Source organism: Branchiostoma floridae, chromosome 2 (assembly GCF_000003815.2).
Source record: "Branchiostoma floridae strain S238N-H82 chromosome 2, Bfl_VNyyK, whole genome shotgun sequence".
In the NCBI taxonomy this organism is placed as follows: domain Eukaryota; kingdom Metazoa; phylum Chordata; class Leptocardii; order Amphioxiformes; family Branchiostomatidae; genus Branchiostoma; species Branchiostoma floridae.
The window spans coordinates 32,235,712-32,254,301 of NC_049980.1; the positions used below are offsets into that span (position 1 = coordinate 32,235,712).

Here is an 18,590-nt window from a genome sequence, read left to right on the forward strand (position 1 = left end):
CCCAACTTGATCATATTCCTAGCAAAAAACAACAGAGACTTGTTCAGCGCGGACTTGTGCCGAGTGGGCGTTCGCCGAAAGGCACTGCGCATTGATCGCATGACGTGATGAGCCACACCTCTATCTGCATGGCCCGGCACGATATCTAATGATCCCATTTGGCCATGATAACTAAGTCACTTAATGAACTTTGGTTGGAATATGTAACTCGTTTTATCATAATTAGAACATTAGAAAAGCAACTTATCAATGAAGATATATACTACTCGTGTCTAGAGACGATCGTAATAATTCCGTATTAAGTCAAACTTTTTGGCCACCTCTACATAAGGACCACCATTGATTTACCTAGAAATCCATATAGTCTATGTCTGTTTTTAAATTAGTTGTACTGTAAGTAGTTGTTACAGACCGTACGAAAGTCACTGCACTTTTGTCGTGTCAATAAAGATTAATTATATGGACCAATTGGCCATTGATATACAGTCAAACCTGTACAGGTAAACACCTGGCCCGTATAACCACTTTTTGGTCATTTTTGGTGGATAATTTTTTCCAATTGACAAAAGCATGAAGAATCCTACTATAGTGACGTCCTGTCCACATAAACCATATTCTATCGGTGCCCTGCGTGGGCAGGTTTGACTGTAATTATCTAATACACGTCACAGCGGGTGCGGAGCTGCCGAACCGGCTCCACCTCCCCTCGGGCTGTACCGACGCACCACCGGCCCGGGTCACACTCCTGATCGGGGGACACGACAGGCACGGCCGAAGCTGATCCTTATCGGCCGCCGCTGGGAGTCTGACCGCATGCGTCTCCAGTCCCAGACACTCTAAGACCCTGCTTACAAAAAAAGGTATTTGTTTTAGCCTTTATTTTTTTATAAATAGCTCAAATCAGTTTGCGCTCACACTACTGCGTACGAGGTCACGAGGAGCGAACTAAGTGTCGAAGAAAACATAACAAAGATACGGATTAACGTTACATAATCACAGTTCTAAAAACCCCATAAGCATGTAGTCCAGAGTAATACATAGATAGAGGCCAAATAAATCGATAGACATATATCCTTACACACGATGAGCTCCAGTACACAAATCATATGCGTGACTCATGTTGCAGAGTTTAAACACAAGTCACACTAGTATATGCGACCACGCCCATGTGTTTACATTCTGGGTATTGACTGTCTGGGTAGTGACTGTTATGTCTGTCTAGTTTATAGAGTCTAGTCTGTAGTGTATTGTGTAATATGTTTACTTCATTATCTCCCCAAATCTGATAAGAGATACGTTGGGGTTTTGTTTGATTGCGATGCAGGCTTTAAAAGCTTGTACTTAGCCATAAAAGTATGCGAAATACTCCCACACAAAGAATCCCTTTTACGACATCCTTCTTTCCACACAACCTGGCCGACCTCTTGGTGAGCTAGCTGCAGTGCGATGTAAAATCACGTAGTATTGCCTTAAGGAGGGTGACAGACGGTCACCAAAACGTAGACTGGGTATCATCTCTTTGGTTGTGTACAGAGGACTTTGTTGTTCAGTGGTACTATTCAAGGTAACTATAACAGTCTAACTAAGTATAGCCTATGAGAACAAGGCGAGAACACATTGGGCCATGATAGGCAGCGTGATGGCCTTGTCTGGAACATGTTCAACAACTCAGGAGGCGTGCTAATCACTGCGTGTGGGCTGTACATTAGATATAATCATTACCTCATTTCCTATGGGTAATATTATGTTTTCATGGCCACTGGTTTTTGTTCACACAAATAGCATTGTACAGGGCAATGGTCTTTTTAGACCATTTTGCTGTAGAGTTTGCAGATGTATTCACGATAGAGTCGTCTGTAAGATGACCCCCACACCTCCACTGAACCAGAATAGATGGGACGACTACCTCAGGGCATGCAGTTTTTTGTTTTTTTTTTTCGAAAAAAGACATCCTACGTCTAACAGAGCAAATGACAAGAAAACTTACAAAGCTTCGTTGATGCCTGTTTGAAAACCACGGAAATGCAAGCCTAGAACTTTTATAACAATAGACATGGGCACGTCTGCTCTCTAAGCAGTTGTTGGATGGGAAGATTAAACTACTTGTTTCTCACCAAAAGAAAACATAATGGTCTAAAACAAAGCGTACATTGAAGAACGGCCTAAAATGGAAATCAGATCTCATACGTGGCAAAAAAATACAATGCTCTACACTACTCTACTCCACTCAACTCTACTCTACTCCACTCTACTCTAGTCTTCCCCACTCCATTCTAATTAAGTCTACCCTTCTCTAATCTACTCTAATGTGCTTTACTCTACTGTACTCTATCTTATTCTACTCTGCTCTACTCTATTCTACTCTACTCTGCTCTACTCTACTCTACTCTACTCTACTCTACTCTACTCTACTCTACTCTACTCTATTCCGCTCTACACTGCTCTACTCTGCTCTACCATGATATGCCAAAATACAGTTATTCAAGCAACTGGATATGATTTTGGAAACGGTCAGACGTTTCAGATGGCATCTATTATCTTTTGCCAGTGACACATCTTCATCGACAGCTAGATGAGATTTTTCAAGATGTCCAAATCCCAGTATTATGATAGTTATGCTGAGCATCTTGCCTGCGAGTGATGCTTTTTCTGGGTGACAACCTGGTGATCTACTTTCAATACTTTTTTTATCACAGGAGACATCTTACCGTTTCCAAGGCAACATGTTTCCACAGCCGTGCAGTATCTCGGTGGAGACAACGCCGTTCCTGAAGACTGGTAACCAAGGTTACCAGCCTGTGCGAGAGGAGCCGGTCAGCATTGAGGACAGTATAAGGAAGACCCTAACTATCAGTGATGAGGAACGGGTACGTCTACTTTGGCTTGTTCTCTAAGACTAAGATGTACAAGTCGGCGCGTTTTTTGTTGTGCTTTTGACTGTCTAAGAACAGGTAGATTGTCTTGGATTCATACCTTGAAAATAGCTAGACTGCCTTATGGAGCAGCAACAGCTGCAGTTTGTATGAAGACAATGTGAGTAGTTTTGTTGACGAAGCTATATTCTCTCTCAGGCTGTGTTGTGTATTGACTCTGTTCACCTTGATCACGGACAAGAAGTGGGGGTTCTTAGAGAAGGCGTTTGTTCAACCACCATCAATCGCTTCCCTACTCTTAGCTTTCGCTTGCTCTCTTCTTTTCGTTGTCCTTCGTTCAATTGTATCACACTTAGACATATGACACACATGTTCCTTTCGTGTTTTTTGTCACCCAGGAACGACTTGAGCTGTTTGTGAAGGAGAGAGGGGACGGTAACATCACCTCATATGGGGAGATCTATTTCTCTGGATTTGGGAACCTGACTCAAACCTCCCCCGTAAGTATGCTTAATTATACTTAATCAATCATGCAAATGAGGTTTTGCTGACCATTACAGGTGTTTATTGATTACTATGGACGTGACTAGTATGTTAAGTGTACATAACTGCGAAAACACAAGCAGACGAAAAACAAATCCTCCCCGTGAATTAGTAGCCTCTGCCATTGACCCTGTGACCTGTAGTGTCTGTCAGCTGTCAGGCAAGGATGATTAATGACTAATTCTACCAACTATCAACTCTGTTCCTTGTCAATCCCGCAACTCTGACTTTCACTTCCTGTCAGTCCGTGTTGAGACCAGTCTAAAGTGAAAGAAAATAACTGTGGAAACACAAACAGACAGATAGAAGAACAGACACACTAAAACGGAGGTGAACATTCCCTACTTTCTGACGTAATTACTTACCGTATTCCCGCATCCCCAGTTCGTGAGGGTGAAGCCGGACATTGACCCCGCCGTCCTGTGGGAACTCATGACGGACCACTGGCATCTCAAGAAACCCAGCCTCATCGTCTCCGTCGCAGGAGGGGCCAAGAAGTTTTTCCTTAAGGACAGGCTCAAGAACGTCTTCACAAGGAGTCTTATGAAAGCGTCGCAATCTACAGGTAATCTTAGAGCGGAGGTCTCAAAAGTTACGGTTTGTCCTCCTCCTTTGCCCGTGTTTCTCCTTTAAGCCTGTGGCCCTTATAGAACACTATCCCTTGACTGTACCGTACTTCGCACCTGGTTTTTGTAAAGGGTGGAAAGTAAAAGATTCCCATGCACATCTTTATAATCTTCAAGGCTTTCTAGACCGTGCTAACGTTCGCTGCGATACGTCTCATGATGATAATGCTTTGATGATGATAATTTGGTTCAAAATCATTTTTTTATACACTCCGTAGCCAAACGGTGAATTGCGGTGGAATTGCGTGGGGACTTTCACATGATCAGCAAAATCAATCGCATCGACAAGAACAGTGTTCTGGACCCGTCCTTATTTTACAGTATCCCATGGGCTTCTATTTGAATCTTATGGGCTTCCATAGAAGAATGAGAACATTCTAGTACTGGATACGGACGTAGGAATTCATGTTGTTACATTTTGTTTGCGTGAAGACAGCAAGTTTGCTGAACTTCTGGCGCACTTCACGTTGACATGTGTGTTTTCTCCTTCCTCCTCAGATGCCTGGCTTCTAACAGGCGGAATGGACTCCGGCATCATGAAGTGCGTGGGAGAAGCAGTCAGGGACCAGGTCAGCAACTTCGCCACCTCCCCAGTCGCCATCGGCATCGCTACCTGGGGGTCAGTAGACAACAGGCCAAGTTTACAGGTAAGGGAAATATTTAGGATTATCATATAGCCAGGCGCCGCGGACCAATCAGAAGACCACGTTCCACGTTGGTTATGACGCCGTAACACATAGATTCCGGCCAGGCCGGTGTGTATCGCCCCTTTTGATTGGTCAGAAAGAATCGGCAACGGCTTCGCTCACTCGGTGGTTTTATTCGGTGGTTATAGCAAAGTCCCATGCGTTATGACACCATATACACCTCGGGGCGGGTCATTAACCCTTAATTAGTACATCACTTTCTCCCGAGCCAGCGCACCGACAGGAAAGACGTCTTCCCGGCCATCTACTCCTGCCAGAAACTGGAGTTTAAGAAGAACACGGCTCCTCTGGACCTGAACCACACCCACTTTATCCTGGTGGACGACGGGACCGTGCAGGAGTTCAGCGAGGCTGACATTGAGCTGCGGACTCGGCTAGAGGAGTACATCAGCAGCACGATGACTCTGGGCGACATGAAAGGTACGGTACATGTATGTACACTAGGGATACACACTAGGGATGTATACCAGTAATGGGTACCGGTTGCATGACATGTGCAGGAGTCCTCCTAGAATACCCGTGCAAAACAGCAACTCTTTTGGGATGATGTCTGATGTTGTCGGCATCCTTCTGTCTGGAAAGACAGTGGCAGTAGGCAAACAGTCACTTGCCGACGTGAGCTTGGCCTGGCCTGCACATGACTTGTTAAGGTGAGGGGGGTGCAATTCCTTCTCCACCCTCTCTTCTACTGACGCTCATAGTCTCACATGTGCAGGTGCTGCCACGTATAAGACAGTCCCAGCAGATCCGGCTTTGTTGTTTCGAGTTTCCGTCTTCTAGGAGGACTCCTAGGACGTACAAATGTACTAAGACCTTATTTCTGTAAACCACCAGGGTGTGTCTATGCGTATGGTGATTTTGTGTTACGGCCTGGGATTCATCCTACTCTACCTAAATATCGATTGCATTCAAGTAGTTTTGATTTTATGACAATTCATAGTCCGCTGGCGCAGACGACTGTAGGGACTAGTATGCAAGGCAACCTTTCCGATCGGCCATTTTTGCAGGAACAGAGAATGTATTAACTGATACTATGGTTCCAGATGTGGGCGTCCCTGTGGTGGTGCTGGCAGTAGAGGGAGGCCCGCACACGCTGAAGAACGTGTCCGAGGCCGTGGCGAGGGAAATCCCTGTCGTCGCCGCCGAGGGGAGCGGACGGGCAGCCGACATCATCGCCTACGCGTACAAGAGGAGGAAACGGATCCGGTAAGGGGAGTTGCACATGTACATCCCGAGTAAAACCAAGAGTAGAGAAGAGTTTCTTTGGCCAGGTAGGAAACGGCTGGTTCCATTTTAGGCCGCTCTTCACTACTGTCTCAGGTAGGCTGTTCCACTAAGGAATTACTCTGTTACTCCTAGATGTTTTTCTCTTAAAACGCAGACAATGACCTCTGGTTCGTGTAGTGACTTAGATTACATCAGTATTGGCTGTGACCTAGATAACCCCAGCATAACTGCACATGTGCCAACCAAGGCTTACATGCCAAGCAAGGCAGACCCCCAGAGATATATAACCCAGAGTAGAAGCATATTAAAACTTAGAGTGTAGGAGACGGACGTGTTTATGTGTGCTCTCTGAGTCCTTTAGTATATATGTGTTGATCAAGTCCCCCTAAGACGTCTGTATACTAGAGTTGGTAAGTCCAGCAATCCGGAGTATTAAAGGTCTTCATTCATTCATTCAAAAAAAATAGTCTAGCCTACTGATTAGCCTCGAGCTACTGATGAAGAGTAAATTTGACAAAATGCAGTTCAGGACATCTATAAGCCATATGCCTATGTGGTGTATGATATGCTGGTGGAGAAAACTATCAGATGATTTTTGTTATATTTTTATTATCTTTTATATATCTATTTTGTCTTATTTTTAATGAATTTATTTTTCCTCTGTCCTACAGGGAAAAGGGAAAGATAAGCAGAGACCTGTGGGACCGCATCTCCAAGGCGTTTGATGTTTTGATCGATGTGGAAACATACGCAAACATGATCCTCAAAATTGTCAAGAAGTGCTCCTTTGTAAGACTCATATCGACTTTTTATATCTTAAGAAGCTTGTATTGATACCGTGAACGTTTCAGGATTGAAGAAAGCTCTTAGTTCGTTGAGACCGGTGTAACTGACCCTGAGAACAAAAGGTGCTGCCACAGCGTTGCAGTTTACAACAATACGACTTTGGGTTCGATACAGATCTTAGATGAAGAATAAGTCACTTGCTCTTAAGTTTCATCTCATATCCATCCCTCCGTTCTCGAGTTCAATAACTTTAAACATTTGAGTGTCTCCATCATTTAGATACCTGTATGATATTGAATTTTACATCTCATTGCGTTGGAAAAGTAATCATTGTAAACGTGGGTCCTAACAATCACTGGAATTTAAATGCTATTACCCCAGGTGTCACTTTTCAAGCTCGAAGAAGGTGACGAATTGGACATGGACGATGCGTTATTGAGGGGTTTGTTGAAAGGTAATTATTGCATTAATGCTAATAGCATTCCATTTTGGAAAGATGTATGGCATGCTTCCCCTGCAAAGCTGAACACAATACTGTATGTATTTGTGAGAGTAGAGGTGACGCTAGAGATCGTATTCGGAGTTTATATCCACAGAGATCGGGATCAGGGTCTTTATACCCCCCTCACATTAGGCGAAAATCGATCGGAAGGCGAGTCTGCGAGCTCTAAATTACGAGAAGGCATGACCCTGATGCCGACAAAGAAATGGCAGAGTTCCCCCCCTTCCCGTCAGGGTCATGCCTCCTCGTAATTTAGAGCTCGCAGACTCGTCGTCCGATCGATTTTTGCCTAATGTGAGGGGGGTATTACCGGTTCAATCGGCGATTCTCCGCGTACAACCCGTGATTCTATAAGTACGCCAAAAAGCAACTATTCAAGCAACTGAATATGATTTTGGAAACGGTCGGACGGTACGCGTAGCATCGACTGCCTTTCGTTAGTGACACTAAAGAAATCTGGTTGAATGGCAGGTTTTATACTCTACCTGTGAATTGACATGCAAAGGAGATGAAGACAATTTTTGGATGGTCAATTTGCAAACAAAAGTCCCTGACGTTTTTATTCTGCCTGCAGCCGAGAAGTCAGATCCCGAGAACCAGCTGCAGCTGGCGCTAGCCTGGAACAGGAGCGATGTGGCCCGTCAGGAGATCTTCACGCCGAGGAGAAGGCCGAAATGGCTGGTAAGCTACCTCATTCTTCTTGACGACTGTCCTCCATCTGTATCAGATTGTTTTTAGCTGCTTTGAGCTGCAGATTGTTTTTAGCTGCTTTGAGCTGCCTTCGACCAACTGGTTTCTGATCTTCGTGGTGCAGCGTTAGTGCCTTGCCTTCACCTGTTTTGACTGGTCTCTTTTTCTTTTAAGGGCGCGGCACATAGGTCGTGCGATCGTCGTACGATTTTGATGCTATAGGATTTCCAAGCAGGCCGTGAGAGAACCAACCACCGACATGGATCCAAAACAGTATTTTGTGTACCAAGACAGTTGAACTTTGCATAAGACGTATGTTTTCTCCTCCAAAATTCTCAAAATTAGCGATCGCACGACGACCGCAAGACCTATATGACGACGCCCTAAGCTATTAATGGAATACATGCTTGTAAAGTGGTGCTGAATGGGTTGGTTGATTGCAATCTAAACCTTGTTGTCAAACACACGTACATGGAGACATTGTAGACCTTGTGTAGCTTATGTTAGTCTCTAACAGACGTACTACTCTGCCTTCTGGGAGAATGACTGGCCAGGGCAATTTCACCGCGATAAGGCTTTTTGCCGTAAATGTGAGCCTGCGTACTCGCTTTCCTGGTCAATTACTTACCACATGCTATCCATCACCCATTAGGGAGATCTAGTAGAGTTGTGGCAAAGAGTTGACAAATATACTGTCGAAAGTTAATGAAGAATGAATGAAAGACATTTCTGTTGCACTTATGCTCTAACAAGCTAAGTACAGGTCGTAGCATAAGGCACAATTTTTATATAAAAATGGTATCTTTCTACATCTACATAGACTAATAAATTTTAATAGTTGATGGAAACGTTATTCAAGATTGGTTGACATGTTTTGACAGTCGATTGATAAGGACACGTACATGGAGAGCGCGCTTCTACAGGACCGGGTGGAGTTTGTGCAGCTGCTGTTGGACAACGGGGTGGAACTCCTGCAGTTCTTGACAGTGGAGAGGCTATACAATCTGTATAACCAAGTAAATATCAGTCCTTTTCTATTCATAAACGCTGCTAAATGGGCCCAAACTATTTTTAAAAATGACACCAGTAGTATATAAGCAAAAGTCTGATTAATATTTTTCTGGAGGTGCAGGCAGTAGAAGATTGCTCCTCATTGGTATGCAAACGGTATCATCCTCATGAGTGTAATATCATTTTGAAAATATTGATATTCCCATGACCTCATTACTACATTTTCATGTTGACGATATCGTTATAAATTGTATAGTTATAGTATAAGAAGGCGACCAAAACAGGCATAAAACATCAAGGGTGATCTGGATCCTTGCATGTGCTGGGGAATTTATGCAAACCCTAATTTGTCACTGCAGACCATCGAGAAGGGCGGGGCGGACGGCGTTGCCAGGTTACTGCGGAGGCTTGTCCGTCGTGAGAAGCAGAAGAAAAAGTGGGAACTGCTTGGAGACAGGGACAGGGGCGACAATCTGCTGCACATGGTCGCCAGGGTGATCTGTCATAAACTTCTAGGCCAGCAGATGGAAACAATGTACAAGTAAGTGCGTCACTGGTTACCGTTATCTGTTCTTGGTGACAAGATGGCGAGAATGTGCAAGTGGAATTCATACGTCCAAAAATACGTCCTCCCAAACGTTGCGCCTATTTCCCTCGCTGGACTTAGCCACAGGTCTTAGGCAGGTTGATGAGACGGACCGGATGCTTTTACCAGTCCCAAGGGACTCTTCAAAATCATAAGAATGCCGTTCGGTCTCACGGGAGCTCCCTCTACTTTCCAGGATCCCCGATGTAGTTTGGGCTTTGAAAAACACAATAAACAATTCTACAGGCCTATAAAAATAACTGAAAAAGCACTCTAACCCACCTCCAAATTTCAGGTCATTTGGCACCGAAATCAAACAGTTGAATCCATCTAACCGAAACGGCAGAAGAAGAAGAAGAAAGAGGAAACCAAACGTCACTAAAACAATGTATGTATATCTCTCCCTACGGTATAGGTATATGATGAATACTAACCCATTTCTGTGGTACAGGGGCAAGAGGTTCCTTGTCAGCCTTACCGGTTCTGTTCGATATCGTTTCCTGAGCGATACGTCAACCCAGAGCGACAACGGAAACAAGGTGGACTTCCCCTCTCCTGAGACGGATCTGTTCCTGTGGGCCGTCCTGACGAACAGGAGAGACATGGCCAGACTGTTCTGGAGGATGGGATCTGATCATGTCGGTACGCACAGGAACAAATTATGCGCAATTTTACGAGGAGGGGTGTCAATTTCGTAAATAGGGATTCTAGAATCGAGGTGTTTTCCCTAGAACTATCGAAGAGCGGACCATGTTACCACCAAGTACTGTAGTCCTCATTCTCATGAACAGCGTATATACTACAATTAGATGTTGAAAGATTATGTGTAATACGTCTTTCAGCGCAATATAACCAGCTGTTGTCGCGACGCATGCATGCGAAGCTGGCGTGTTACGTACAATGGCAGTTATACTGGTTATAAAGATGGAGTTGCCCCTGTGAGACTTAGTGCTCCAGTAGATGAGAGGGTGGAGAAGGAATTGCACACCCCTCCTTCACCATAAAAAGTCATGTGCAGGTCATGCAAACAGGCAAAATGCCTGTCTGCCTCCTCATCTGTCAAATCGACAGAAGAATTTAAAAAAAATATAGAGATACAGATGCAGATACTCCTATTTCTCTGCGATAGACTAGATATATTTAGTTTTTTCGTAATATGTTCCTCTTTAGCTGCAGCGCTCTCAGCCAGTAAGATGATGATGTCTCTGGCCTCCGAGGCTAAGACAGAGGAACAACTGGTGCTGGTGCAGGACCTAATGGATCACGCAAAGTTAGTATGTCAGACATCTGAATAAAACCTTAAAACTATTGAGCCATGGTTATGTTTCCCAGATCCAGTGTTAAATCTTGGACAGGTTATTGAGTGATGTCATCAATGTAAATATTTCAACCAGACAACAAAAATGATGCCCTAGGCAGATGTTACTGGTTGGCAAGGTTTTGATAGGTTACGAGTCCTGAGTTTCCAGTTGGAAAAAGTCGCCCACGGAGTGCTGAATGATTGCTACTAGACTAACTGGATAGGTTATGTATGGATAGGTCATGGATAACTCATGGATAGTTTATGGATAGGTTATGATTGTTAACCAGGTGAGCGCAGAATGACGTTTGCAGAGTGCCTGGGTGTCACTAGTCGGACAAGTTATTGATAGGTTGTTAGTAGGCTATTGACAGGTTAAGGATAGGTTATCATTGTTAACTAGGCAGCTGGAAACCGACGCCCGCGGGGTACTTGAGGGGTGTTACTAGACTAGTTGGACAGGTTACTGATAGTGTATTGACAGGTTAAGATTGTTAACCAGGCAGCTTGAGACAGACCCTTGCGGGGTGCTTGAGGAGTGTGTCGCTAGTTGGATGGTTAGTGATAGGTTATGATTGTTAACCAGGCAGATTGAGGCCGACGCGCGCGGAGTGCTGGAGGAGTGCCATAACTTGGACAGGTTAGTGAGAGGTTATGACCAGGTTATTGACAGGTTATGAACAAGTTATTGATAGGTTATGATTATTAACCAGGCAGCTTGAGGCCGACGCGCGTGGTGTGCTGGAGGAGTGTCCTCAGTTTGATGAGTTAGTGATAAATTATCAGCAGGTTATTGACCAGGTTATGATTGTTAACCAGGCAGCTGGAGGCCGACGCGCGCGGAGTGCTGGAGGAGTGCCACCGGAAGGACCGTAGCTTGACTCATGACCTCCTGGTGCGGCGGCAGGACAGGTGGGGTGACGTCACGGCCATGCGCATTGCCGCCAGCTCGCATCACATGACCTTCATGAGTCATGACGCCTGTCAGACCAAGATGAACCTCGTCTGGAAGGGCAGAATGGCGTCCTTCACGCCGTGGTGGAAGGTGGGACGTAGTCATAGTATTCGCCAAGACACTTGATATGCTTTCATACTAGCCTTGAGCATTAGATGGTGGATGAACAAGTTAGATACTGTTTAGCCAAGGCAAGCCCCTCCTACAACAGAAAAGAAACTCAATCCAAGAGCTAATTAAGGAATCTTGTAGGATGCAGTGCACAGTGGGGAAAGATGAAGAAAGACTGAATGCAGCTACAAGACTGTAGATGCAAACGATGCAGAACACATTGGATGATGATGATATGAATGAGAGAACCGTTGTTTTTTTACAGAAATATATAATGCTATATTACAGTAGTAGTGGTAGACTATTTATAGTCACTTCGCCCACCCCCACCCCCTGCCTGTGGTTCTAAAAGCTGCGACTCTTAATTAATCATCTACTGACCTTTGTTCTTACAACAACAAAAACGGTCCTTCCGTTGGTTCATCAAACCTGTACGCACAATATTTTGAGTCTGTCCTGCGACCATTGCAAGAGTAACTCCTTGTAAGCTGGCACGTAATCTACATACATTTCCATTTGTCGTTGAAGTAATGTCATTGAAGTAATCTGTACTACAGGTGGGGCTGTCCATGTTGTTCCTACCGGCCATCTACCTGATTACGTTTGTTGGCGATGATGACGATGATGAAAAACGCAACAGTAGCTCTGCACCAGACCGGGACAGTTTTGACAGACCGCTCTGCAAAGTCAGTCCCACCTGCACCTGCAAGGAAAAAAAGGGTTGCATCGGGCTGCTCGAGGCCTTTTACTTCCAACAGACTGCACCGGTCACCAGGTTCATTTACAATGCGGTACGTGTCCAATTTTTCTGTAAAAATATAGACATGCGCGACTTAACCACATCATTACTTTCTAAATACCAGTCTTGAAATCCTTCTACAGCTTCTTTCCAAGAAGTGCAAAATTACGGAATAACCCCCTTACGTCTCCAATTAAGCCCACAAGCCTTTGAAACCACCGGGCACTGTAATCTCAGCACAGTAACCTATATGGAATAACCGCCTAACCCCCTGTCATTGTGTAAATTGTCAGATCGTCTTGTTTATGTTAGTGGAGGTGTGCTTAAAGATTGACTTTTTGTAAGTATAACGCAATTCAGCCCACCAGTTGTAATGTTTTACAAAATAGAATCATTATTCATTTATCATACCTCCCATTCAGTGCCCAGAAGTGGTCTCTTGGCTTTTCACAAGACAATCCCGTTTATCCTTCAGGTGTTCCATGTGCTCTACCTGCTGATGTTCAGCGTGTTCCTGCTGACGGATCTCCGGCCCGGTGTGGTCAGCCCCTGGGAGTGGTTCCTGTTAGTAGTGATGGGCAGTCTCATGATAGAGGAGCTCAGACAGGTGGGAACATCTGCTTAAATTTGGGACCGGAGGTTAAATGGAATGGAGAACGAACAAGGATTTTTACAGAAAAGTAGTTCAAATTGAGAGTTTTCCCTTTAGTGTGGTTTTCACCCATAGCATCATATCCAGATGAAAAGCGAGACTGTAAGAATAAGAACATTTAAACACGCCATATACAACCCTATGTATTCTGAAGTACAGGTGTGCATAGTTATATTGTCCTTCCTGCAATTGTTAGATATTAGCAATTGTTCAACTACCCTGTATGTAGAAGGTGCCATGCATTGTAATCGCATCAATCGTCGCGCATCAAAGCTCTGTTCTATTCTTTTAATAAGAATTGTAAATTACTCCAGCATACACGTTATGTGACGTGCTATGTGTTCCAGGTTGCTACAGTACTGGATTGAAAGAACAGTGAAGTGTATCATATACCCGTATTTTGTTCCAGGTTGCTACGGAGCACCCGCCCAACTGGTGGTACAAGATACGCGCCTGGTACAGGAGCAACTGGAACCGGATGGACTTAGTGCTGCTGCTGTCCTTCCTCTTCTCCTTCACCCTGCACGTCTCCATGGGCGAGAGCAGTTTCGAGGCGGCCCGGACCGTGTACTCCATCACCCTCATCCTGATGTTCTACCGACTGCTGCAGCTGTTTCACGTGCAGAAGGACGTGGGGCCCAAGATTGTCATGATAAAAGGAATGGTAGGCGTTGATTCCCTACTGATTGTCTAATCAACGTAACTGTGAATCATTGTTAAATGCTAAACTTTCTTCCAATACAAAAGTACACACGGATCAAATTTTCAACGACCATCTTCAGAATCAATACTGATGACCAATCACTTCAGAACGTAAACCCGTGAGAGTTGAGGACACGTGATCTTATTAACACGTGATCTTCCGGATACCTGACGTCAGCAACTGATCATACGAGCCAGGAACTGTGAATCATTGATGAATAAATGTAATCTCAGATCTATCGGTGGCATGGCAGTGTTCTGAGGGCCAGCCAGTATCCAACAGGCTACCGGAGATCTACCTTCACTGAAAGAGGGGGGGGGGGAGAATTTGTGTTTCAAATGTAGTAGTGTTGAATACTGCATTGTCGCTGATAGATCTCCTTGGAGATTAGAGAAATCGGTGGCAATATCCCTGCCTGTTCTACGTCTTCCCTTTATCTAAAAGACCTGGCTACCTTCAGCAACTTCATGTTTGCTCTCCTTTATTCTGCCCCTGCCCTGCAGTATTACAGGACCTTGCGATTTTCATGTTTGTCCTGCTGGTGTTCATCTTTGCTTACGGCGTACCATACAGTAATAGGAACTTTATAATGTCCATGTTCATATGACTGGTTCTTGTCCCTACAGCTACAGGACCTTGTGATCTTCATGTTTATCCTACTGGTGTTCATCTTTGCATACGGCGTGGCCAGGCTGTCCCTGATGTCGCCCAACAGCTCCCCGGGCTGGAACCTGTTCGTCGACGCGGTGCGAATCCCCTACTGGCAGATGTACGGGGACCTCTTCACGGACGACGACGGAAACGTTTCTGGTAAACATTAGTAGCTGTTGAATAAAGAGATTCCTTTTTTACACAACAATTTCTTTATTCTCAACAACGTTTCGGTGACCTTCTTAAAAATAAAGCATTGGTTGCGTGTAGTCTCTTTATTCCAGCTTTTATACAGTGACGTACCAACCTGATGAAACTATTCACGGATTAGTAGTTGTTTTTTCACCTCACCTCACCGGCCCCGTACAACGACCCAGTACTAAAAGAAACGGCCAGCAAAATTTTGAGCGGAAAAAACGGAAAAAGAGAGCAGAGCGAGGGCAAGAATTTGCAATAAACTTTCATTTATCTGATCTTGATCTTTGCAGGTCCGTGGTTCGTGTCGTTCCTCCAGGCTGTCTACATGCTGGTAACCAACGTGCTGCTGCTCAACCTGCTCATCGCCATGTTCAAGTAAAATACACACTTTTTATTTACCTTCTTGGTATCCACCCTGAATGTGTCAACAGGGTAAAGGGCTTGCCTCTACCTTCTTAACTTTATATAATCCAGTCTATTGTCAGTCCACTCTCCCCTCTCTCTCTTAACGGGGAATTTTTTTAGATATATCTTTAGCTGTTCCGAAAAATATTGAGATCTTCTGGATGTTGTTTAGCTCTAGATTTTTTGAAAACAATCTTAAAAATCTTACGTTTCTTTTTTCTCCAGCTATACTTTCCAGAAGATCCAGGACGAGTCGGAGCTCCACTGGAAGTACCAGCGGTACTTCCTGATCGAGGAGTACGTCGGCAAACCCTGGGGACCGCCGCCCCTCATCCTGCTGGGACACGTGTGGAGACTGGCCTGCTATGTGTACAGTAAGGGCGGATGTGCCCCGGACGCGCCCGAGGCAGAGTCCACGGATTTCGGTGGGTCAAAAGAGTCGTCTAGTCTCCAAGCAGACCTTACGGTGCCATAGAGATAGTATCAAAGCTGGCCAAGGCGTATAGCCGGCCTAAACGGGAGTCAAACGGGCACCGGCTATACTCCTTGGCCAGCTTTGATACTATATTATGCGGCACCGTAGGATCTGCTTGGAGATTAAAAATCGTCGACACTGGCATCAGCAGAGAAACTCATTGGTGTTGGATGATGATATGTACATGACACGACGTTTCGGTGACCGTCTGTCACCTCCCTCAAAGGCTCAAGGCAATACTAAGGCTAACGTCACATTTCCAAAACGTGGCTCGGTCGGGCTGTTTGTGGAAACGTAAAATAGAAATGTATACGTGACAATATACACAAATAATACCACGACTATTATCTTTACGTGTAATTTGGTCTCTTTTATATCATACTTTTCGTTCCCAAAAGCTCCCAGGCCCCGGTTTGGATATGTGAGGTAGACCTAACTGGCCATTTCTTGGGAGTGGCCCTGGAGTCGAGGAGTTGGCCTGTGTAAGCTCTGGAAACAGTCTGACATCAAAACTAACGCCAAAGTTGCATTTTCCAGACAAGGTTTTCGGTGCCGACAAGGTTCAGCGGCTGCGAGACTTTGAGAAGCAGGGCGCAGAGAACTACCTTCTGCAGGAACAGCGCGACCGGAAAAACGCCGAGGACGACAGGAAGAGGAAGGCCCATCAGGATGACAAGTTAGTACTACTTTTTTTTAATCCTAGGCCATGTTGATTTGATTGTATGGATGACATCCACGCGCGCATCAATTTTCGGACGTTTCCAAAGATTAAAAAAGGTTTCAACCATCCTGTAAATCGTTCAAGGCAGGTTCAAAATAAGAAAATTCAATTTGCCGTGGCTTGCCGAAACAAATACTGGAAAACGTATACTAATCTTCAAAGATCAGAAAATATATGAAAGGACAAAAATGAAGAATGTATTATTCGGTATGTTCCGTGTGTTACGCCATACGTTTGCAAGACCTTTAAATCAAGAAAAGAATCTCGATGGGTCTTTTTAGGGTCTTTTTTCCAAGGTATTTTTCAACAATCACGACGAGTCACCTTCATTTGAAATATACAAGTTGGGAATATCATCACATTTATCAATGCAGTAAAACGTACGTCGTATGCATGGAGTTTACTTTCTTTTAGCTTTCGTTCCTTCTTTCCCTGAAGTCTTCTACAATAAGCCAGTGTTTGGTTGTTTTTTCTCAGGTTCCAGGAGCTGCTGTGGGGTTTGGAGGAGATACGAGAAGACATTGAGGAGCTGAGGAAGCAGCGTAACGCCGTCTCGCACGGCGCAAGGTATTCTTACATTGATTGGCCATGGGAAGATGGTTAATCTCCAAGCATATTCCCGGAAGCATAAGATAGTATCAAAGCTCAGGGAGTGTGCCGGCCAAAGGAGGTCAGCCGTCTACCGTATGCCCGTTTGACCTCCTCTGGCCGGCTATACTCCTTGGCCCGCTTTGATACTATCTTATGCCCCCGGGAATCTGTTTGGAGATTTGAGTTGGTGAAAGGCATGTAGTATCTCAACAATTCATAAACTAAATTTATGATTTATGTCTCACTGAGATCTTGTTGGACAGGGTTTATATCAGTCTCACTGACGAAAACTACTGGATAGTAGTTAAAACGTCTGACCATTTCCAAAACCATATCCAGTTGCTTGCGTAACTATTTTTTGGCGTATCTTATTAGATGTCTAACCTACATCGACGTAAATCCTGTGTTTGTTTTTGCACCAAGCAGGATTGATCATGAACAGCCCACTTACCCGAGGAGCCTATCATTGGATGTACCTGACGGCCCTGTGGGAGAGTCAGACCTGTGTGTAGACGGAAGTGACGGCAGAAGTTATGCCGGAAGTTACGTCACCGATGAGGACATGTCGTCAATGGATGAGGATGAAATGACTGATAGGTAAGATACAGTAGTGTCAGTGACTTGTTGTCGACTTTGATAGTAGTCTTTTTCATATAATCTGCATTCAATGTCTTTGCAATTTTAATCTCACACACAATGATGTGTCAAAATAAGTATAATTGGTTTCTTTTGATGATTTCTGTCCTCTGGTAAAAAAAAAATGCCCAGAAGACATAAATCTGTGTGAGGAGAGGGTTAGTCTTCATCTCTCAATACCGTGCCTAAAGACACAGTGAATAGCAACCCACTACATGGGACTGCCTTTACCTTTACTTGACTATTAATGGACAGAAAATGATGCCGTGAGCCGGCTACTCCAACCCCAACCCATGAATAGGTGAAGAGATGGGAGGGGGAATTTACCCAGCAGTGCTGCAAACGGTGAAATGGGTACCGGTGTTTACTCACCCTTACTAGAACATTATATAAGGGTAATGTGTGTAAAAAAATATCTTGTTGATCATTGACAAGTAATCTTTGTGTACTGCAGTACTGAGCCGGAGTCAGAGGCAGACAACGAGCCGCCAGCAGAGTTGAGGCCACGTGCGCCACAACCCCGCACGTTCATGAGGATGTCATCCCGAGAGTCCAGCGTGTGACGACATCTTCAACAACAAAAAACTGTACCGCACATATTGGAATAATTTCAACGAAAGTCAAGTAGATTATTGCAGAGCGCCTGTTTTTGGTTAAGGGCATGTTGCTCAAATTGGCGAAAGAAGATCAGACATGCTTTCGCAGAAACTGGCAACATGCGGCATAATTTTAAGTGGGGATGGGGAAAGGGGTAGATGAAGTAACAGCACAGGATAACATTCTTTAGTCAAAACGATGCTTTTCATGATAAATTTGTAGCATGCATCGCAGACGTAGTTGTGTTAATTCAAGGTACCTTTTAAGACGAAATTCTGACGTGGATGACGATGGGTAGCCCACCA

At 44.6% G+C, this 18,590-nt stretch overlaps 1 protein-coding gene across 2 annotated transcripts; it reads left to right on the forward strand.

Annotated features, from left to right (window-relative positions):
• Window positions 1-2,700: 2,700 nt before the first annotated feature.
• Window positions 2,701-18,590, forward strand: LOC118405175 (transient receptor potential cation channel subfamily M member-like 2). 2 transcript variants are annotated; one of them, XM_035804603.1, is made up of 24 exons: window positions 2,701-2,867; window positions 3,272-3,373; window positions 3,801-3,981; window positions 4,541-4,689; window positions 4,962-5,169; window positions 5,793-5,955; window positions 6,648-6,765; window positions 7,144-7,216; window positions 7,839-7,945; window positions 8,836-8,970; window positions 9,325-9,506; window positions 10,003-10,193; window positions 10,722-10,821; window positions 11,671-11,896; window positions 12,475-12,708; window positions 13,132-13,263; window positions 13,718-13,972; window positions 14,638-14,821; window positions 15,151-15,235; window positions 15,491-15,690; window positions 16,278-16,416; window positions 16,939-17,028; window positions 17,476-17,649; window positions 18,143-18,590. In XM_035804603.1, the coding sequence occupies exons 1-24, from the start codon at window positions 2,724-2,726 to the stop codon at window positions 18,249-18,251; spliced, it is 3,681 nt and encodes a 1,226-aa protein (XP_035660496.1). In that variant the 5' UTR covers window positions 2,701-2,723; the 3' UTR covers window positions 18,252-18,590. The 2 variants fall into 2 exon arrangements, with proteins under 2 accessions (XP_035660496.1, XP_035660504.1); XM_035804611.1 differs by having other exon boundaries at window positions 17,479-17,649.